A 22,742-nucleotide genomic window follows, 5' to 3' on the forward strand; every position below is an offset into this window, starting at 1 on the left:
GTCCTGGCGCGGTCCGCGTTACCTGACGGGGCAGGAGGCGGCCAGCCCGGCGGCGCTGAGCTCTACTGCACCGCCCCGGCAACGCCAGTCCTCGCCGCCGCCATCTTGGGCGCCGCCTCAGCTGACCGCGCCGCCGGGCGGGCACGCGGGCAGACGCCCGCCCATTGGCCGAGCTGGAGCAGAATGTAAATAAACCGCCATTTTCCTCTGGGGCGCCTGACACCGCCTCGGGAACCCCGGCAGCGCAAGCCCCGCCCTCCCCGCTAGCCACGCCCGTCTCCGCCCACCGGCACGCCCCGCGGCCTCCTCCTACCGCACGCCAGCTCCGCCCCGTGCTCGGGCCTCTCGTGGTTCTGATTGGCTTCCGCCCGAAGCTCCGCCCCCTGGCGCGCAGTGGGACCGCCCCCCTGCAGCCCTTTTCCGCGGCGTGCCGCTGGCCCCGGCACCGGCGGGCGCCGTGAGCGGGAGTAGGGCGGGGGGGTCTGTGCGCCGGCTCTCGGGGGGAGGCTGTATGGACGTATATTATATACAGCTACAAACACACGTAGAGAGAGAGGGGTATCATATAGGGATATATACATACGTGTGTGTGTGTGTTTACCCTTGTATATGTGTATAACCCTATATGCATACCTCACTCTATATATGTAGGTCTGTATAGGGATCTAAGTTCTATATATATTTACCCCTTTGAGAGAGGACAGAAACGGCATAAAAAAAATAAGTGACATGTTATTTATATCTGTGGCACGTGCAGATACAGTGTGTTATGCACAGACATAATTTCAAACACTTCCATAAAAATGTGTCGGTATAGATACAAACACAGCTACAGGCACCGGCTTGCCAGGCAGTCCTGAGCGGGGCAGCGGGGGCCTGCCCACCCTTGCAGTCGCCCTGCCCTCGCACCCACACCGGCCGTGTTACTGTCGTAAGCTTCCCCCAGTGGGACGAGGCGCAGAGGGCCGTGACTCAGCTGCTCGGCTGGGTGGTGTCCAGCCGGTGTTTGGCAGAGATAAGCCCCCCCCGAACATCCTCCCTTTATTCCGGGCTTTTTGTTTGCTTTTGTCCTAACACACAAAACAAAAACTCTTCCGAGGACTGCTGCGGTGGAGGCAAGTGTAAGAGGGCAGAGCGGTGATGACAGAGGAGAGGTGTCCCAAAGTAAGTGACCGAGTGAGTCCCCAGGGCTCCTGAATGGAAAATACGGGAAGGGGGCTATGTCTGTGTGAACGTGCTGGGACCCACCGATGAGCCACATAAGATGCTGCAGGAATTTGTACCATTACCTCCTACGGCATCCTGAGCGCTCACCTGTCCTGTCAACTCAATGTCGGCAGAGAAACGGTGCGTGGGTAGTCATACCTCTGAACTTCAGCCATGCTGGACGAGCTGTAAATGTTGAAACCATGTGGTCGTCGTTTGATCTGTTCAGTTCTGATTCCTTGTGCCTTTAATGATGGTGCTTACCACGGTGCAGCTCTGTGCAAGCAATTTCTCAACGTGGACTTTCAATTTGGGATATTATTTTGTATCTGTCTCTTGTGTAGGCAAGGAATGAGCTTTAGTGGGACACAGGACCTATGAGGATGAAGTTCATTTAGCCTGGGATCTTTTATGCTTATTATCCACTCTCTAACTGCTTTATCCAGTTTAAAGTATCTCCTTACAGTCAGACTACTTACCTGAGGAGCTGCTCCCTCACATAAGACATCTCAGGCGGTTGGCGCTTTTCTGTTGTTACAAAGTTCAAAACATACCTACTCGAGTCACCTGCCCACTTCTGCAAGGGTAAATGGACATTATTATCAACCAGCAGTAGTGCTGTCATTTTTTAAGGTACTTTTAAATTAATTTCATCCAACATCGGCTTTGTTAGGAATTAGAGGTTCATTAATATATCTGTGAAGCTGTAAAGGTGGATGGATGTAAATATCAAGGTGGGAAAATAAATTGTGTAAGGTCATCTTAGCAGAAAATATAACTAGTATATTGAAATTAGGAAATGGAGTATAAGCAAAACATTTTTCATCTTGAATTTGTGTTTCCATTAAGCAAGCTGGCATTCAATAATTTAAAAAGCTAACATTGGTTATATTTTCCAAAATTTAGAAATACGTATGAAATAGCCATAGCAACTTACACTTGAATGGAAGCTCATTTGCTGTCAACAGAAGTCTGTGGGTTTCCATGCTGATGTAGTGCTTCTCATAGTCAAAATACTAAATCATACATATATTGTGCAGGTCATCTAGCAAAAAATGTCTGCATTTTTACCTTGGAACACTGGAACGATAAAATGCTTTTATCTAAAATAGGGTCTGCTGTGCATTGCCTTGGAATATTATCAGTGTTACGCAAATTGCTAATAACACTTTGTGGTTTATGGCAGCTTCTTACTAAGTGAATCTGCACAGGGAGCGATTACATGCTACGCTGTGGTACTCTGGCATTTACATTTTAAAGCCATTTCTGAAACTGAAGTCTCAAAATGTCCCTATCGCTTGTTTCCAAGCTCTCTCTCTTATTTTTCCATGTCAACTATTGCCTGTATTAGTTTCTCCACTGAGTGTCAAAACTGTCAGAGAATTACCTGTAGCAAGTAAATGTAGCTCTGATCTTTGGGTGGAGTTTGCAACTACAGGTCTCTGTGGGGACAAAAGTAGATCCACCGAGAAGCCATTATCTGGCTTTGAAAAAGTGATGGGGACAAGCGTGACTGGGATCAGCTGTGAAAACACGGTTGCGTTTCTGTCAACGTGCAATGGCGGGGCAGCATCTACGCTAGCTTTGTGCTCTTATGGCGGAGGACAGAGGCTACCTGGCTCGGTGTAAAGCCTCCTGGTGTCAAGTTAGCCTGCCGAAATCTGTTAATGACTTTGAGCTGGCAGAGTAAGTTCACATGGAGTCTGCGCTCTGCATCATGCTGCCACAGAGCTTTTGATCTGCTGCATGGAGCGCTGCACCCAGATCTGTTGTGTCGTTAGACCATCGCAGCCGTCACTGGCTCGGACCCAGCTGCCTGGGTCCTGTCACTCGCGAGATGTGTGGGTCACCGCGGCGCTTGCAGGACCTGCTCTGGTCTTGGGGACTGGTGTCAGTCACCTGAAGTCAGTGGTGGCTGTTCCCAGAGCCACCTGAGGCATGCCGTCAGGGTCATCAGTCACACATATCTGTCAGGGAGAGCACCGACAGCGGCCACTCATCTTACTGACGGCGGTTTGGGTCAGAAACTGCCCACCGGAGCCGGCAGTCCTGTCAGGCAGCCGACACCTCGTTACCAGTCATTTGGTTATGGTGGCCCTCTCGCTCGCCTCAGATACCAGCACCAACAGAATTTGTATCAAATGTGCAGGAAGTACTTTAGGCTGGAAGTATTTTTAAGTTCTTTTGTACACGTAAAAATAAAATCAAGTTATATGAGGTGACCAAAGCAGCTGTTAAAACTGGTTTACCCGCAGCATGACCTACTGCAGCACATTTTCACTGTTCCCTGCAGGTGGAGCAGTATGTTGGTGAAATCAAAGGTGGCCTGAGACCAGCCATGAAACTCACGGTCATAGGAATGGTACACTCCAACCCCAAGAGGTAGGTGAAGGGGCTGGGGGGGGCTTCACCCTGTCATACATGCTCCTACCTGTCTTCTAAATTCAAAAGATTTCTTGAGGGTCTGTGCTCTTTGGAGGAAGAAAGTCAAACAGATTCATAACTTACGGCTTGCTTTAATTTTCCTGCTCTTAGACCAAGATAAAAAGGGCAAGAAAGAATTCACTGTTCAGCCTTTCTGACTGCCCTGTCAGGATTTTCTACTCCTTGCCCTTATCTAATGTGAACCAGAGGGGGCACGCAAGTGGCATTTCTCCTCCAAGAAGAGGTGGAATTCTGAACCTGCATCTTGGTTGTCTGCTGCAGGCTGGAATCAACACCATTTAAAAATCAGTGGCTTTGGCACAGGAGGTGCAGGTTCATTGCTGTGTTTAACCTGGGTGACAGCAACTAAGCTTACCATTACACTTCTTTGCATCTACAGTGATCAACTCCAGTGCTTCCACTGGTGAAGATTTTGCCATAACCTTTTTTAGGACACAAATTAGAATTGGCTCATGCACAAATGTTGGTTTGATTTCAGTCACAAGAGAGGGAAAGCAACATCAGAAGTCACTAGCATCCTACTGGAAACTGGAGGAGAAACAAAGACAAGCCTGTTCTCATCCCTTTCTGTAGCTTCTAAGCCTGTAGAAGTCCCGTGTTTCAGTCTAACAAGGAATCAATGGCTGTCTGTCGTCTTTATAGGCATCTGCCGTGTTCACCATGTCCTGTCACATTTCTGAAAGTCCCAGTCATTTAATTGTTTTTTCAGCTTTTCAGTGACTCTGCTCTGTGATCCAGTGGATGCAAACAAAGATGTTGGGCTGTTATTTACAGTTAACTTTAGTGACAAATCCATCACCCGAAATGCACGAATTGCTGGGAAATGGGGAAGAGAAGAGAAGACTATTCCCTACTTCCCATTTACAGCAGGCGACACGTTTAAGGTAATTTTTGGGTTACTATGAATAGGGTGGAGAAAAGGAGGGGAAAAAGGCTGAAAGCTACATATATGACCACAAACAGCTAACTATTGACATTGCCAGGTTAACTAGTCTAGTGTGGCACAGAGAGCAACAGTTCAAGCCCCAGTGGGAGAGATCCATTCCTTTCTCTAGTCTTAGTGAGAGGACTCACTATAAGGAGCTTTATAGTATCATCTCAGCAAAGGGTAGGTTATTTGTTAGGGGCATTTCAGAAGAACTGGTAGACTTTGTGCTTCACTATCACCATCACATGGGGTTCTAAGTCCATGCTGGTGAAATCAACTCTGCTGCTGATCTCTAACACCCTCCCCTGTCCTTTTCCATTGCAGATGGAGCTCTTATGTGAACACCAGCAAATACGAGTCTTGCTTGATGGACGGCAGCTCTGTGACTTCACTCACCGCATTCAGCCCCTGAACTTGGTGAAAGCTTTGCAGATCTCAGGGGACATCAAGCTTACCAAAGTGGCTTGAAAAAAAGGAGGCCACAATGGCACCACAGGACAGAGGCAAATGTACTTTCTCCTGTCTGAGAAATGTTTTATCATTTTCCCCTGGCTGGTTCTGGAGAGTGGGAACTGTATCTTTTTAATTTGCTGATGTGTTTAAAATATACACCTTTTTTTCCTCATACACACTCAGCAATCGCAGAGCTATGGCTGCTCCAGGTAAATCAGAGAGCCTTTACTGAGATACTCTTTTGGCCTCCCAAACTGCAAGATTTATGATGCTATGCAGTATCTCACATCCTCATGGTCCCCTAACACCTCAGGCATGCCAGCTGCTGGAGCTCAGTCCTCTATGGTGGGGTGGCTGTTACCCTTGTGACTAGAACTGGGCAGTATGCAGGTGGTGGGACTGAGAAAAGAGAAGCAGGAGATTTTCTTACAAGTGAATAAGGGAGTCTGGTGGGCCCCAGCAAGGCTCATGTTATCAGGAGAGAATTGCTTTTCCTGGAAGCTCTGCTCAATCAGCACAATGCCATCTGTGCTTCCCAGTACAGAACAATAAATGCCTTACGAGCATCCCTCTCTCTTGCAGGTAGCGTTCTCGTGAATTGAAAGGTTTCAACAGCTGTGGACTTCACAGTCTTCTCTGGACCAGCCCTAGGAAATGGTATCTGTAGCTGAAACTGCATTGCCCATTTTTGTATCTAATTAAAACTGCATCTTTGCTGGCAAACTTCTTTACCAGCTCTATTAAATATTTGAATGCATGTGAGTGTTGTGCTGTTATTTCATTGCTGTAGATTTACAAAAAAAGTCCTAAATACATGGCTATTCTAATACATATATAAGCATATATCATAGCTGCTGCCTTTGGCTCTGTCTGGTTGGTTATAACGCAAGATGAAGGGGAAAGTCTCCAGATGAAGAGACTTTTTTTTCAGTACATAACTCAGAGAACAAAAAAATCTGCAAGGAGGTGGTTCTGTGGGTAGAGAGCTATCAAATTCCTCTGTGACTTCAGGGAAGATATATAAGATGCTGTCTTCAGAGGGCTTTTGGAGGCTCTGCAGAGTCTGGCTGTCAGATACAGGTACTCAGATAACACAAGGAATTTTATTAAAATAGTATATCAGCAGGCTGGACTGGTGTTTTAATCATCTCATACATTCTATCCTATCCTCTGGTGTTGTGGAGAATGTCTCAGTTTCTGTATAAATCTAAATTTACAGTGTATGAAACCATTATTTTCATATACTCAAACTGCCCTCTGAGAAAAATTGTGTCTAAAGAGCACAGGAGATTGAAATGCACTGCATTTTTTTTTTTATATGTAATGACATCAAAGTCAAGTTTACTAGGCAAATAGTGGAAAATGTAATGGCTTAAAATAGAAAAAGCAATAGTCAGAACTGCTGTTAAGAGTTCTCAGTCCCAATGGTACTCCACATAAATGGACTTAATGGTGATAATCAGGAGGAAATGTCTGCTTTTATGGCTGAGTGATTTCTTCCAGTATATTCAGCACCAGCAATTGTCTGGAATAACTGCTGCTGGTCTGATTTGATACTCAGGATCCTGTACTGCTATGGGCCATTACCAGCACAAGAATAATCTGTATACTGGAGAGGACGATCCTTTGGTCTTTTCCAGCCTAACAGAGAATCAAATGGTAGAGCAGACGGACAGACAGACCCCTGGTTTGTCTTGCAATAGTGATTTTCCTGGCAGCTGGGTTGTGGCTTAGCACAAGACTCTTGTGGTATACCAAGAAACGCAGCCTCAGACACCAGGACCTTTCATGACTTTGATTCAGCCAGTCTTAACTAATTAAGTTTATGAGCCCCTTTATAAAGGGGAAAGGAGCAAGATATTTCTGCTTTAGGATAAAGCACAACCTGGATCTGTCAGATATAGACTGAATACTTGTACGAAAGAATTCTTTTTTTCCATCTTGGAATATTATATCTCATTGTTTCTTTGTAAAGCCCCATTTGTCTGTATCCACCTGTTGTCTTTTTTCTCTTGGTTAGGTCGTTGTTGGTGGGGAATTATTCTGGATCTACATGACTCCTGGGCACCTAGGATGCTGGTCTGCTAGGAATTGCTAGGTGCTATGGCAATACAAATAACAAAAAGAGACTATCTAAGGGAAAAACAACACTCCCAGACAATGAGAGCAGGAAACTTTCTCACAAATGTGACTTGTCATTTGGCTTGGAGTCCACCTTACTCATGTCAGTGGTTTGATTGCCTCAATCCACTGTGCTCGCTCTGCCTTGGAGCTGGCCTGAATATAATAATGAATGTCATCTTTGGTGATGATTTTGAAGAGGTTGCCTTGCACATTGCCCTTCACTCCTGCAAAGAAAAAAAAATATGACAAATTAGGAAGGTGCACAGAGAAGTGCTTTGTGGCAGATATGAAGCTTCATAGGGAAGAATTTTAATTTAGTGAATTAGGGTATCAGACTTTTCCATTTCATTATGGATAAGACATGTAAAGATCTTGTGTCTTTGATTTCCCTTCTGCAAAATAAAGATATAGGACAGACATCCCTCACATAGGGTGTATGAACTACTGTGTACTATGCATCATATATAAAATAGCCACTGTTTAGATAGAGAATCCTACCTGAGTTATACAATGCAGGGATGAACACCCTACCAGTTTGAGTGGTAGATTTGATTTGCTCCTGCCCACCTTTGGCTTTCTCTTAGCAAGGAGCTGTTGTGTTCATCACGACACCCAACCCTGGACCATATCTTTTTCAGACCCTGTCTTTTGTCTTTGGAAAGATGCTCCCTATTTGAGATCCACACGTTGTGCTTACTGTTTAAAAATAAATTGCTTTAACAGCAGAAACGCTTATCTGTGTGGCTGAGGTTCTAGACAAATGCCTAAGCTAAGCATATTCACTAGCAGAACTGGTTTTTGTATTGCTGTCTTTGTGTCTCCCCTACATTTGGGTTCTAGCAGATCAAAAAGGAAAAGGTAATAGCATAAGCAGAGAGGACACACACAAGAGGGATGGCATCAGGGGATGCCTCAAGACTTTGAGTTAAACAAAATCCAAAAAGAAGGCATTTCCTCTTTGTCTGTTAACTCTGGAATATTAAACAGTGTCTTAGGACTGTCTCAGAGGTCATCTGACTGAGAAAAGCCCATAAAAAGGGGAACACCCAAGATAAGTGGAAATACCACTAAAAAAATCCCCTCTGGTATGGGCAGCCCAGCAGTATGGTTTTTTTTTATGATATGCCCCTTCCCTTGCTTGCAAGGGGAGAGGAAAGACCAGCCCACTTGTGCACACAGACAGCCGTGCACACAAACCCACACCCAAAGACTGTATTGCTATGGCATAAATATGTATGTATGAAAGTTTAGAGGCTCGTGCTTACCTGCTGGGACACCATTGTCCTCCAGAGCTGAGACAAGACAGCCACGAAGAGAAAATCCACCTACTGGCCTGTTTTCTTCCTGCAAAGAAAAAGGAAATGAGGCTTATCTGGAAAATATCATCATTAGAATAATTTCCAAGAGCACATCAATTATTTTTATGAAGGTGGAGATGTAATACCAGTCTTTCCAGATATAAAACATCCATGTCACAAGAGAAGTCAACTAGGACAAGTAATTAAATGAATTACTATGTTGTTTCAGTCTCAGATGTTTCTCTGATGTAGCTGGGAATGGTGGAGATCAATTAAAAGCACAAGGGTAGGCTAACAATCACATTTCAAACTTATGTATAGTCTTATCAGTAACAACCCATATTAAAAAAATATATATATTTCTGCAAGTTTTTCACTTGCTGCTTTTCACTGAGACTGTATGGGAAAAATTTGACTCTTTCCACTAGTAGGCTGGTTCTCTTGTCTGATCTACAGGTTCTGCACTTTGAGTTTATAGCATTGCAAGGGTGAGTTGCAGCACAAAAAAAAACCACAAAGAAACAGACAACAAAAAATGAACCAGCTCCATAAGCTCTTTTCACTGTTATGTTGTTTGTGTTTTCTTTAAAAGTCACATAAAGCATTTCTGTACATGTTCTTTTAGCAACCTGTTGGGCTTTGTGGTACCCTATACATCTAGGGCTGATGGATCCACATGCCATTCTGGGTTGCTCAAATTGATTATTATATCCATGAAGATAAATTTTACTATTCCCTGAGCAAGTTTAAAACTGAGTAGCAGAAATTCCTATAAATACTTTGGCATCAAGGAAACCCTATTCGATGTTGGAATAAGAATGTAAAAAATCCCCATAGCATTATGACCCTCAAGTGGTGGGATGTCAGCCCAGGAAGATCACAGCGCGGGAAGAATCCCTGCAGGACCATGGTCCCAGACTGTGTGGGTACAGCAAAAGACCAGTCCCAAGAAGACTTCTGCCCCTCGGCTAAGGAAAAGGAATCTCACTGCGGAAAAGACAGGAGGGAAGGTGCAGGGACAGAAAATCCCTGCAAGGGACAACCTCCCAGGGTAAGGCAAGAGAGGTCTTATTCCCCAGGAAATGGGTAGAGGAACCTGAAAGGAAATTTGGGTGAGAGAAGTATTTACAGCATAATTGTATTTTCATTATAATGTTTAGGTCTGTAAGAGGATTTCTGGGGGTAGTAACTCCGCACTCACATACCTTAGTGGGGTCATAGTAGTGCAAAAAAGCAGGATCAGCTCTCAAAACAAACCTCCTCACCTTCCAGTTTTTCCTCTTGTGGCCCTGCAAAACAGAATAACTAAAGTTACCACCAGTAAATATCTCCTGAAATGGCCATTTTCCTGCAGGCTGTAGGGGAGATCTAAACAGGTACTGAAAAAAAGAGGGTTTGGAGCCAATAGAGAAAAATCTTTTCTGACGTCTTGGTAACTCCCAGGATTTTCTGTTTAACATCTTTCTTCATACATTGATAATCCTTCCTCTCTCCCTTCCTTGTGCTGAGAACCAAGAAAGCAGAGTGACAGGACCGAGTGATTATATCACTGATTCCTGTTCTTAATTTCAGATTAAATATAGGTCTTAGATTAAAACCCCGTGCTGTGCATGCTCTGAGGGATTATGTCAGGTCCTTCTGCAGCTCTTCACTCTTTCGCCCCAGTCCCCTCAGCTGCTGACAGTGCAGAACAGCACCGCAAGCCCGTGCCAGGCCCCGAGAGCATCATCCCCCCTCCTGGAGGTTTGGTGCTGGGGGTCAGGGCCAGCCTCGGGCTGGGGCCGCTGGGGGCTGCCCCTCACTGCTGCTGGCCATGGGATGAGGCTCCTGGGCAGCTCTCACGTGCTGTGGTGATGAGGGGGCTGCCCTGCCAGCCCCATAGGGATCCCCCAACAGCTCCTGGCACCCAGTGGTCCGCCAACCCTCGCTGCACCCTGGCAGCTGGAAGGAAGGAGGGTTGGGGAGCATCTGATGATCCAGTTTGCACAACACTAAAATCACAGCTCAGGGTACAAAGCTCCAGAGTAGAAACGGGCCACGCGGTGCAGATAGGGTTCCTTCTGTCTGCAGGTGGCTGCATTATGCTTTGAAACAGCGTGATTGATCCTCATCTTGTTCGTAGCAAGGGCCAGAAACTAAATCTTGCAGATTAAGGGTGGAATCCTGTAAACAATTACTGCCGACAGGTAACTGTGCCCAAAGAAAACAGGTCTCACCACCAGCACAGCATCCACGTGTACATGAGTGACTGTCCACAGGTAAATGTCCACTTCATGCAAAAATCAATCTACTCGGCTTTGAAATTTGTCCGTGGCCAGCAGAACATCATAGCTGCTCACACAACCTGGATGGGATAGGTTAAACCAGAGGAACAGTGGATCTGCTTGGAAGTGAATGTAACACCCCTGGTGGGATTTGGAGTTTGTGTGGGACTTTTGCTTTTGATACTATTTTATACCTTTCAGTGTACACTCAATATATACAGAATATCCAATTAATCCTGCCTGAGCAGCAAGTTCCATAGCTCACTTCTTCTTTATAACTCGATATTCTTCACCACACGATCCCTGATAGTAGTACTGACAGGCACGTTAGCTCTGCTGGCCCTGCTCATATAAATCTTCTCTAGGAAGCCCTAAGAGTTGTCATTTTTCCTGTTTCCCAGTGAAGGTTAAAAGACTGTATTTACCTGTTTCACTAAGAATCCTTGCTTCACAATTGTGCCTCTTAATTCAGAGATGTTAAATTGTAGCTCTTCCTTGGAACTGCTCTTTTTCTTACTGCTCTCAGCCTGCAAATAGGGAAAATATGATTCCACTTTTCTTTTTAACCTAAACACACTTTCAAGTACAAAGTTCTGCATTTTATTTTCCTTGAGCTGTTTTTAGCTCATATTTCCCAAGCCAATTCTATTCTGCAGCGCTGCTGCTCAGCTTTGTATGTCCAAGATTTACAAGCAACAAATTACAGCTGTAAAGCCTACATACGCACAGTGGCCTTGAGTTTTCGCGTAACTACAGCACGGCCTCCGTTAAATGCAGACACAGCACTACGCTCAAGGGACACACCCCTTTTCATGCCTAATTAGGTAATTTGTAGATCCGGCCATATCCATGTAGCTGTTTGTCTGCAGCAAAAGTGCAAATGTTAGTACTCCTAAAAGCCTAGAGCTGCTCCTTCTATGTTTGCTTTCATAGCCTGCATGTTTCACCTCTGGTTGCACGCTGTGCGCGTCCCCTTTACCACTGCCCCAAACCAAGCGTGTGATGAGGGGCAGAGGAGGTGTCTCTTGGCAGCTGTGTCACTTACAAACATGTACAGTGCGGTGGAGTCGTCGAGGAACTGCTCAGACAGGTCGCTGTAGCGTGTGGCCTCAGTGCTGCGGGCCCCCACGGGCTTGATGAAGTTCTCCTCCATCAGCATGGATGCCAAGGTGACGGCCTCGAATCGTGACACAGCAAAGCTATTGGAGATGAGCCAGTCCACCAGGGCAGAACCTACGGGGAGAAAGGCAGCTCTCGTACCAAGACAACATGTTCTTCCAAGGCGAGACAGATGGTCTCCTGCTACGCAGGTCATCATTTGCCGAAACATTTTGACACCACCACAAATACTGTCAATGAAGTGCAAGGCTGACCAAAAGTGTGGGGTCCTACATGTGCTTCCATATATCCAAAGAGCAAGAGAGAAAGGTGGTGGAGAGCTTGGCTGCACCACTACTTTCCACTGGGCCCCAACTGATCCCACCATGAAGGCAGGACAGTAGCTCCCTTGCCTCTGCAACATGGCGTGTCAGATGCGAGGAAGCTCTTTGCCTGCAGTAGGTATACCTGTGAAGGTCTCTTTGTATCTGTTGCCTTGCTCCAAGTTGCGGGTCAGCTTAATTCCAGTACTGCTGTCACACATCCTCTCCACTATGTGGCTGTAAAAGAGAGCACAGGACAATGTTAGTAGAATAGAAAGACAGGCAGAAATTGCCACATACTTCCGTCAGTGCCTGGGATATCCTCATGATTACCAACATAAAGATGGGAAACAGCCTAGATACCCCTCCAGAAGTTTTGTCCTAAGTACGGTATAGGAAAACTTTATTCTCCCAATAGCAGCACTAAACAAGCTGCCTCACAGAGTATCTTTCAATTTAAAGCACTTCAAACTGAGCTGTAGTCAGCTTCCATTTACCTTCTCAACACAAACCAAATTAATGCCATTTTCCTATTTCTTAATCAGTTCTCTGTTTCCTCTTGTTTAACATGATGCACCCTAAAAATCCTAGTCTGGATTCTAGCTACCAGCTTTGAAAGCTCACCAACACGGCATAAACAATGTCATCGCCCGGTCTTTTCCTGACATCACATCTTCTGAGGTAATTCATCTCCCCATTGAGAACCTTTGCAGCTGACTAGGAAGGTCTTCAAGCCAGCAGTGAGGTGCCCATGCAGAACTCCTAAAAAATGATGGTCAAGAAAAAGCACATTCCCATGCCCTGGCAAAAGTATCTGCAAACCTAGAGCAGAGCAGCCAGTTTAGAGGCTCCTGGCTACACAGGAGCAGATCTGTGCAGAGAGGAGCTTCCCTTAACCCTCCACACACATCAGCTCAGGTGCTTTGCAAACTACAGCAATAGCAGGAGGAGAAACCATACACACTTACTGGAGGCTGATATTCTCTAGCAGTTTGAAAGAGTTCTTCATCCTGTGAAGCTCTTGTACTTGTACTGGGTGACCAGCATGAATAGCTCCAGTGATGTCCAAAGCCCAAGAGTCTCGCTCTTCCCTGGAGCAACATTCAAGGAAATAGTCTGTATTGGTTTTTGTCTTTAGTTTGATGAGTAGCTGTGGAGAAAGAAGTGCAAAGCAACAACAACATTTAGCTATTGTCCTCCACTTGCATTTTGCATCTTTAACCACTGGCCCAAGTGACAAAAGGAAGTCTGATATGGCATCCCACCTGAGCAGTGCAGAGCAATTCTTGGCCAGAAGAATGCTGGGCATAACTCTGGGGTTTTTTTGCTTCCCCCCACCTCAAATCCCTGGGGTTTCAGTTACAAGCATGGTTTGCATGCATGGACCTTGTGGTACTTCAAAGAGAGTAGACCACCCAGATACTGGATTACATAGGAGTGTGCTGCTGACTATGGAGATTTTCACATCTAGATCTCTAGTTTCTGAACAACTACACACTCTCACTGGACTGAAACAGTCAGCAACTTCCAGAGTAACTTCCTTTCTGGCCCCACTCAGGGGAAGTCTGCATTGCCGCTACCCACGGGTGAGCGGAGAAGCGCAGGAGGCTCTTTCCCTTCCAGAGCCCTCTTGCTTGAAACTTTCCACAGCAGCAATGTCCCATTGGCAAAGGAAAAAGGAGTCTGACTTGGCTGCCCAGGAGCACCCCAGGGAAACAGCCATGGTTTAAGGCAACTACCACAGATGATAAGTTTCCCTTTTTTCCCATCCTCCTCAGATTTTATTGAGCTGTCCATGTCCTCCCTCCACACACAGCTGGGCTGATGCACTTGCATTTATTCTTGCCACTGTGTGTGTGGGGGTGGTTTTGGTGTTTTTTTTTTTTTTTGTTAATGGCTGTGACTCAAATTTGGGCACAGGGAACAGCAAAGACACAATGAGGGAGTTCTTTGCTTGTCCTGGTTACGTTGCTAATGGCAGCTTGCTTTTGGCGGGGCCTAATTCTGGAAATACCCCAGCGATATGGTTGCAGTAATCAAAAAAGTCAGGAGGAGAGGAAGATACTAGGGAGAAGTTAGGAAGTGAATGTCATTGAGAAGGGATACATTTTTCCAGTCATACCGGTCTGTTCTCATATTCCAGGCATGGACAAGTAATAGTGCAGCCATCCAAAAGGATCCTGCCCTTTGGAGAAGGCTCCTTCTTGCCTCCTTCAATTTTGTAATACAGCAGCTTATCCTGAAGCAGAACGAACCATCTTACTTTCCAGTTACGAACGATATGTCCCTAGAGGGGAAGAAATCCACATAGCTAACTTTAATACCAGCACTGAGAAATGACCGTATTTTCTTTTGGGGGTTTGTGTGAAAATACCATAAACTAATAAGAAACTGTATGAAAAGATACACAAGAAGTCATCATGTTCTCCCTGAAATACACATTTTCAGTCACAAAATAGCACAGCTCCATCACTATAAAATCATGGAGCAATAGAAACATGCTTTACTCTTTCTCCAGCAAGGATATCTTTGCTGGCAAGAATTGTTTGTTGCAAAAGCTCACACGAATTATCTCAAAAGGCCATCATTTAGGTGCACACCCCCCCGCTGATGGCACCAGGCAGGAACAGGACTAAATCCAAAACGTGTGAAGGCTCTCGGAGACAAACTCCTCCCCAGTCACCCTGAGTGGTGTTGTATGTGTTTTGTCCTTTGTCATTTTGATGTGGCTGTAGGTGCCAAGTGGTTTTGAAAGTGCTTTGCTGGGTGAATTGGCTTTTCTTTACATTCCCTCTTACTGCTAATGAGTGGTTTATTTCTATCCTACCTGTCTCCAGTCTCCTGGGCTAAAACATTCCCTGTGCTGCTTTTTCCTGGAAAGGAAATAGGCTTTTTAATGGCAAAAGACAGAATGCAGGCTGCTGTCGAATGCCTCCTGGCTTATACCAGAACACAGACAAAACCTCTTTTTTCCCCTCTGTAAACAGTCCCCAGCTCTCTTTAGTCCAGCTGTACAGGAGAGCAAACCCAGCGAGGGCTGGCACTGACAGGCTCCATCCTGACAGCATCAGGACCAGCTTTGCAGGGCGGGGAGCTGACTTGCATTTCTACAGGCGATGGAGCATTACAGCCAACAGGCGAAGCACTGGGTAGAGAAGTTCTGACACCTGGGAGAGCGTGGGCATAGCTAGAAGAAAGGAACATGCAAAGTCCAGTTGTGGCAAGAATCAAAGCTCATTAATTCTCTATGAGTAAAGGGGAAAACCAGCAATTTCCAAGAAAAGGTGCGGTAATGAGTCTCTATAATCCAGGGCACTTTAGATTGAATGTCTCCCAGTCTATACTAAATACAATTTATCTAACTTGAGTTTGTTCTCTCCTTCCCTTTGCCTTCTTCAGTGGTTTTTTCACCTGTTGTAAAGTTCCTTAGCCATTTTTCCTGAGAGTATGTTCTTTGCTATGGGTCTTTTCTTTCCTTCTTGGAGATTTCCTCTTTTTCAGGAGGTTGCCTTATCTTTTTTTCTTCATCTTTACCTGACTGACTTCCACACATTTACTTTTCATTTATAATACATTACAATACATAATTCATTTATAATGCACTTAGATCATCTCCTTGCCTCTGCTCTCCTCTTAGGAAAGCTCTGTTTTCTTACCTGATCCCACTCCTTCCTCAATTTTTTTTCTCTGGAACCCTTGTTCCCTTCTCCCTGTTTCCTTTAGTCATCTTCTTTGTGGTCTCCTTCCTATCAAACTGTGTATCTTGGTGATGTTGTACGGACTGCTGGCAGTTACAGCTCCGTGTGCTGCCGATAACCTAATCCTCTCACATACTTGGTGCCTTGGCTCCCCATCCTGAATTCAGTAGTTGCTTAAGCACCACAAGATACAACCGTAGCCCAGAGAGGAGAGCAGGAGCTGGGACTGCTCTGCTCTCGCTGCAGGCAGGAGGCTGAAGAACAGCTCAGGCCGTGCAGCCCTTCTCTGCATCGAGCATGGCTTCACGTGGCGAGCGGCTGGCTGACTGGCTGGCTGGCCAGGAGCCCTGCCAGGAGAGCTCCTGACCAGGATCACCTTCATGTTAGCACCAGAAGCACTGCCACGTACTGTAGAAAAGCATTTCCTAAGGCGTGGCAAAGCTTTGAACCTTTGAATCACATTTTGTGTGTGCAGTCAAGTACCCTGTTAGTCATAGAGACAGGGTCTTGGTACTTAAAGCAGTTTATGCCCCTTGCTAAGTTGCCCTCTTGTGTCCCAGCTAGGACTGACTTGGTCCTATAGGGAGAAATGTTGGAAAAGCTGAAATCTGTGACACCATCTTTCAGCTCTTTTCTCTACATTTTGGCTAAAACTTTCTTACAGTGCAGCTTGAGGGGTGTGGAAGAAAGAAGTTATTTCAAACCCGTTTCTATGTTTTCATTGCTCTGATCCCCATTCAAAAAGGGTACTCTGTTCTCCATCCTCTCATATGAAATGGGAAGCCCTGCTCAGCTGGGTCACGAAAGGCAGCACAAACTATTTTAGGAGACTGTAAAAAAAACACCTTCCCTCTCTCTGTCCTCCCACAGCCGCTTCCACTGCTGCCGCATAGCCATTAGCCAGGTAGTTTTTTAATGTGCTGTTTGCAGAGGTGTGCCCTAGGTGCAGACATACTGGCTTTCTGATACCTAACTGAGTAATCCTGACAGCGAATTCATTTTCTTCTGGGTAAATGCCAGTGCAGGGAAACTCGAGGGAGGGTGGTGAACACCTGCAGTCCACGCAGCTCCCCCGGCAGGCATCTGCACAAACCTGGCGGACCAACTTTCCCAGGAGCAGGCAGGAGCCCCCTCAAACCCAGCGCCCAACAGGCTGCCTTGCCGTGAGCCCTGGCTCGATCCAGTCCCTGCTCAGGGGCTGCTTCCACGTTTGAGCAGATCCGCACGAAAGGGAACCGGAGCACTTACCCGTTTGACGAGGAAGCCCTCCTTCAGGACTCCAGCTGATTCCTGCATCGTGGCCAGCAGGCAAGAGAGCTGAGCCCCCGCCACGAAGCGTCCGAGCCCTGGCAGCCTGTCCCTCTGCATGCAAGTTGTTTAAGAAAGCTCATTTTTCATTGCTACCCCCCTCCTCCAATGTGACGTACTCTCCCTTCCCTGTTTTTTTTCTCCCTCTCTTCCTACCTATGAGACGTTAGTTAAAGAGTGAGCTGGCTCTGATACATTACCTGCCCTCTGGGAAGTAAACCAAAGGGAAGTCTAAAAAGGATCTCAAAAGAATTTCACAGAATTTAGTATAGCAAAAACCCACCAGCCAGTATAAGCAGCCACATGATGACAAATCAGGTATTGCATGGGAGGGAGAAGCAGAATTATGAAATTGCATCCCTCAAAACTTCAGACTAATCAACTCTACTGCTTAAAATTTCTCATCTAATAAACACATCATAGGGGTTCTACACATCATAACACCTTAAGTGTAACTTATAGAGTATTACAATTACAAGGAGACTTTTACAGACCTTAAAATAATTTATTCTGCTAGAAAATTATTTTATTGAAGAAGCCCCAAAGCACCTAAAAGCCCACTCTACTTTCAGTGTCTTCTGGGCATATAAACCAAGATTCTCAGATAAGCAACTATCTGGGCTTTCAGTAAAGCAGGCTGGTCATTGAACACCGTGCAGTGACCTCTTGTAACTCCCAAGCACCTCTGAAACAGAGTGCCTTTTTTTTATCTGAATACAAACTTAGATGTTTATTGCATTTTTTAAGACTTTGTTCATAATAAATTTGTTTGATAGATTTATCAACTCTTGTCCTGATGAAATAAACCAACATTACTATTTCAGACAGCACTGCTGTTCAGAATTGTCTTTGCTGTACTGTTAGCATTCCCCAGCTTGTACTAAAACTAAGGTGATATATGTGGGCAGAGCTAGGGACTGTGATAAGAAACATGACTTAGAGTATAACAAATAAACAAAAGCACTCGTTGCTATGTAAAAAGAGAGTCCAGAGTTCAGTAAGACAAAGTGACTCAGGTATCTCTCAGTCTTTGCACACTGGATCAGATTACTGGTCACACTTTCACGTACTGAGGAAAAGGAACAAACAAATAATATCTTTATCCTATTTTTTATAACTTCTAGGAAGGAAGAGCAAGACAATGAATTCAAACCTGACAATGTACTAGAGATGACCCAGAGAACAATCCTGCAGAGATCGTGAAAAATACAATGGGTGATTGGACACTACTTCAAGTTAGAAAAATCAATTACTGTATAAAGAGAAGGCATGCTGGCTGAGATTTCAAAAGCAGCCAGCCCATATGGAAGTTACCTAGGTAGCTCCTCCTGTACTCCCTTTGGCACTTTGGAAAAGGCAGGCAGCCATGAGGCAACTGGCTGCATAAGTCATATCCCAGTTATGTTTGTTCTTCAGTCCACCTAAAGTAAGTACAGCAAGTTTAACGGAACCCTAGAAGAGTATTTTTTGCTGTAGGTATGCAGTATTTTCAAAGATATCAATAGAAATTGTTGTAGTTTTTTTATATTATTGTGGCCTTAAAATAAAGCAGAAATTTCTTTTAATTTAAAAAATATTCTCCATCTCTGTATATACATAAATATATCTATAAATAAAAGTCCTACTCAGAATCTTGGGAAAAAACCCAACGCAGTCAGCAAAAAAAAGAAAATAAATTTCAGCTCACAGCGTTCTGTACATCAGAATTAAACTTGAGAAAAAAAGAAGAAAAACTTGAGTCTACGTACACAAGAGACATTACTGCTGCATGCATCTCCCAGACATGCACTCTTTATATAACCAGCTCCAGGAATACAGTGTTCCACCATTTGGTATTTGAGGTTTGACTTCACATTGTTCAGCTTGTTACTGCAGGCAATTTATAACAAGGTGGGTGAGATAATTTCATGCTAGTGAGGACAGGTAGAAGCTTGCAGGGGGCTCTCACTCAGACAGTGATCTCAGAATTGCACCATAACCAGTCCCTGCCAAAGATTTGAGCGAGCTCTTTTTCTCCAGCATGCAGACCACCCACAACCCTGCAGAAGGATCTTGACAAAATTACCATTAGCAATGAAGAATTTTATTGTCAAACTGCTGGTGAATGGCAAAGCAAACATTGCAGTAGCTGGTCATTAAACAACAGGTTTTGTATCAACTACTTTTTATAATCTAGAGCCTTCACTTTCTTCAATACTTCAAAGTATTTCTTCAGTACTTTGGATATTTATCATGCACCCCCCCCTTCCCCTGTCTCATTCTGTAGTTAATCATGGCTAACAAACTGCCCCTATATTGCTCCCCGTGGCTGAGTAAATGCAGATCTTCCAGGATCATATAGTGTAAAATGATTCAGTAGATCTCAGCTGCCATATTCATGCATGTGCTGGGAAGGCAAATTCCAGAATTGAAGTCTCCCGGTGGGACAGGACAGGCTTTGATCTGTATAAACCTAGGGAGCTCTATATCAAGTCTTCTGTGGCACTTGAAACTCACGGAAGGAAGGACTGTGTTTCCTCAGATCCATTTTAGAGTGTTTTCCATGTGTCAGTGGGGTATTTTAACAAAAAAGCACAGTTGAGTACTTGACATTTTCTTCATTCAAAGTGACCCCAAAAGACTTTATATGCTATTGAATGTGCATTGGGATGGCCAGGAGGAGCCAGCTGCAGGCTTCAGGACCACGGGACACTACTCAGGGTTAAAGGGAAGGGCAGGAGCAGCTGACTCTGAGCGCAGGCTGTGCTATTTCAGCTGGCTGACCTGACAGACATTGCTGGTACCTCCAGGTCAGTCCCTCAAGAAGCCATGGACAGCTGATTAAAGGAACCGGCCCGAAGGACAAACCCCGTCGCATGCTCTGCTATGCCCATTGAGTATCATCGTGTCACACAGGGGATTACAGACCCAGCTTTTTTAAAGCAGCTTCTTAAGACACTAGGACTTCGCCCTGCGGTGTAGGACACCATTAAATTCCACCCCCCCTCCAAAAAAAAAGGAACAATAAAGTTCTTTTGGTGGATTAGGGATGAAATAAGATGAAAACAAACCACATCAAAATAAAGAATGATGAAACATTTCTAGATAAAAGTGAAAGACAACAAGTGTTCAAAAGTATTCTGACGTAACAGCATTTTTACAATTAACTGTAGAAAGGTGGCTGTATTTGAAAACAGTTGTTTAATTGTCTAGACTCAGGAACAAAAAACTATCAGAAATTAAATATCAAAGTACAGATTCCGCTATGAAGAACAACACGCCAGCTCCACTACATCCTGGGGGGGGGAGGGAGGCAGCAAGCCCCGAGGGCCAGAATCAGAGAGAAAACAGCAAGGAATTGTCACTGTATTAAAAACCAGACAAACCACAACAGCCCCAAGAAAGCAGGGCGCACCTTCTTTAGCAGCCACTGTTTCCCCCCATTGGAAACAGGATACTGGACTGTGTGTTACTGGACTGCATGCCTGACCTGAGCCAGTATCCCTGTTTGGGTTTTTTTTTTTGTATTAGTGAGTCCTTATCAGATGTTATAAGTAAAACTGTTTCCAAGCTGCCAATCTGACAAAATTAATTTGGGATATAAAAGTCGAGATCCTTAAAATTAACGCGTCAGGTCAAGCCCTGTCCACAGGTATACCCGTACCTTTCCCTTTGGTTGACTACACGAGTGCAAGCGGGGATTTTGGCCTTGCAATCACAACTGAGTAAACACACAGTTGCTAATGAACAGCAGGAATACGCTACCTCGCTTTAGCAACTCAACAAAGATGTTCACACAAAACTCACGACCCTTATTTTAAGCACTCAGTAAGCAAATGCAGTTCCATGCATACAAAATAGACCGGCTGAGATAGAAGGCATCATCTCAGCACCTTCTGAAGATCCCCAAGTCACAAGCTACAGCAACCGACGCAGCACAGCTGAGGCCCAGCAGGGGCTTCATAGGTTCAGCCCTCCCTTACACACACCTCCCTAACAGGCCTCAAAAGCGGCCATCTTAGACCTCCTCCTTCCAGCTGCTGCAACACATGAGAAATATCCACTAAGTTGTCTTGCATCTTTTAGTTAAGCTTCTTGGTTAAAATTTGCTCAGGCAACAGGAGAGCCTGATTTTGTCTGCCAGGGTAACGATTGAAATGCATTTACCTTAAGCTGCTTCGTTACCGTCCTCACCATCTCGGTCATTTTTTTTCAGGCGCTTAAAACTGACGCAGAATTGTGTACATCAGCACGCTGAGGCTCTAATTAGAAAAGCTCCTGTAGCTACTGAACAAGTGCAGCAAACTTTTGCCTAAGTTACTGACAGAAACAATGCTCACCTATTAACACACCAAAACAGCTCTTGGAGATGATACTAATTGTAACCCCCTGATAGTACTTCAATGCAAGAGCATACGTGGCTCATTTTTCAGTGCTTTCCCTTACAACACTATTTTGGCATACAGATCACACAGTGACTAAGTTTTTAAGCACTTTGTTCTTTAGTCCGAGTACCCACATACCGTGTTTAATGGAAGTCAAATCACTATTTTAGTGAGTGGGCAAAGCTAGAAGAGCTGTTTGAACAGGAAACTGACATTATCACAACTTCAAGCCACGACAAGGCTGTCATACACAGCTTCTGAGAAGACAACAATTTGAGAAAATAACCAGAAAGAAAAATTTGTTTCTTCATTTTGTGATGACACATTCAGGTATTTTCCAACATTCTAAAAAGATGGGAAGTTAACTTAACTTTTTTGGCTTTACATTACTATTAGAGTTGGGTACACGTGAACTTCTCTGATAATCAAGCATGGATTGCAATACATACGCCCTTTGTGAATGCCTTTTGTAGCAAGACCACATAGCAATGATATTTTTTGTACTGTGGCAGTATTAAGAAATCCTAGTTAAGGCTCAAAGCCTCATTTTTCATGCATTTTCCATCTAGCAGCACAAAATATTAAGAAAAAAGGAGATGGGCAATATGGGACATAACAATACAAAAAGATATAAATACGTTTAAAACTTTAGCAATTTGGAAAGGTTACTTAAACAAAAAAACCTCCTCCCCCCAATTTGCACAAGCAAAGGAAAACGGTATTTTTTTTTTATGCTCCAACAGGGAAAGCACATCTTGTTTCTCTTCTTCAGAGAAGATAAACAGGTTGCTTGGAGAGTGAATAGCTCAGCCCAGCCCAGTGTAAACCAGATTTAGGGTAGGCAGAATTGAAGGTCATGCAGCAGCGAGCTCACAAAACAGTACTGCCTATTTTGAAGTATAAGTAAGTTCATTAAAGCTCCTGCTATATTCGCCTATAGGAGCAAAGTGCAACTATACGTGATTTTTCTTTTATCAGCTACATTTATTGGAATGGTAACAAGCTATTTTCAAAGTTTTCAAGTTCTCAGTCCCTAAGTGCAGATGATAAACAAAGGAAATGCTCTTTTAGACAAGTCTGCATCAACAAACGTGCAAGAAAAACATTTTGTTCCACTCATTCTTGGCTTGATTTAAAGCAAACAAAAGAAAGCCCTTTCAATATTAAAGGGGAGTCACCCACTGATCCTACCCTTCCAGGTTTTATATTCATATGACTCTAGGCCATGTGACA

At 44.6% G+C, this 22,742-nt stretch overlaps 3 protein-coding genes across 7 annotated transcripts in view; 1 reads left to right on the top strand and 2 right to left on the bottom strand.

Moving 5' to 3' along the window:
- Nucleotides 1–152, bottom strand: part of ZFYVE26 (zinc finger, FYVE domain containing 26) — a 49,830-nt gene extending 49,678 nt beyond the window's left edge. For 3 of the 5 annotated variants that reach the window (XM_010574187.1, XM_010574183.1, XM_010574184.1), the window contains exon 1: nt 23–151. The gene's annotated coding sequence lies outside the window, so the exon portion shown is untranslated. Of the gene's footprint in view, nt 1–22 lie in introns of all 5 variants that reach the window. The other 2 variants (XM_010574185.1, XM_010574182.1) reach the window with 1 other exon arrangement.
- A 594-nt stretch (nt 153–746) lies between these two features.
- LOC104835924 (galectin-related protein A-like) lies at nt 747–5,873 on the top strand. Its single transcript, XM_010574188.1, has 5 exons — nt 747–1,164; nt 3,500–3,588; nt 4,361–4,535; nt 4,904–5,088; nt 5,615–5,873. Exons 1-4 carry the CDS (start codon nt 1,141–1,143, stop codon nt 5,045–5,047), a joined length of 432 nt encoding a protein of 143 aa, XP_010572490.1. The 5' UTR covers nt 747–1,140; the 3' UTR covers nt 5,048–5,088; nt 5,615–5,873.
- A 634-nt stretch (nt 5,874–6,507) lies between these two features.
- Nucleotides 6,508–17,133, bottom strand: PLEK2 (pleckstrin 2). The gene is made up of 9 exons (XM_010574189.1): nt 17,086–17,133; nt 14,262–14,426; nt 13,108–13,289; nt 12,285–12,376; nt 11,764–11,951; nt 11,144–11,245; nt 9,660–9,743; nt 8,422–8,500; nt 6,508–7,380 (listed from the first exon to the last, which is right to left on the bottom strand). Exons 1-9 carry the CDS (start codon nt 17,131–17,133, stop codon nt 7,253–7,255), a joined length of 1,068 nt encoding a protein of 355 aa, XP_010572491.1. The 3' UTR covers nt 6,508–7,252.
- Nucleotides 17,134–22,742: the final 5,609 nt, after the last annotated feature.

The sequence above is a fragment of the Haliaeetus leucocephalus genome, unplaced genomic scaffold (genome assembly GCF_000737465.1).
Source record: "Haliaeetus leucocephalus isolate CR32 unplaced genomic scaffold, Haliaeetus_leucocephalus-4.0 Scaffold417, whole genome shotgun sequence".
In the NCBI taxonomy this organism is placed as follows: Eukaryota; Metazoa; Chordata; class Aves; order Accipitriformes; family Accipitridae; genus Haliaeetus; species Haliaeetus leucocephalus.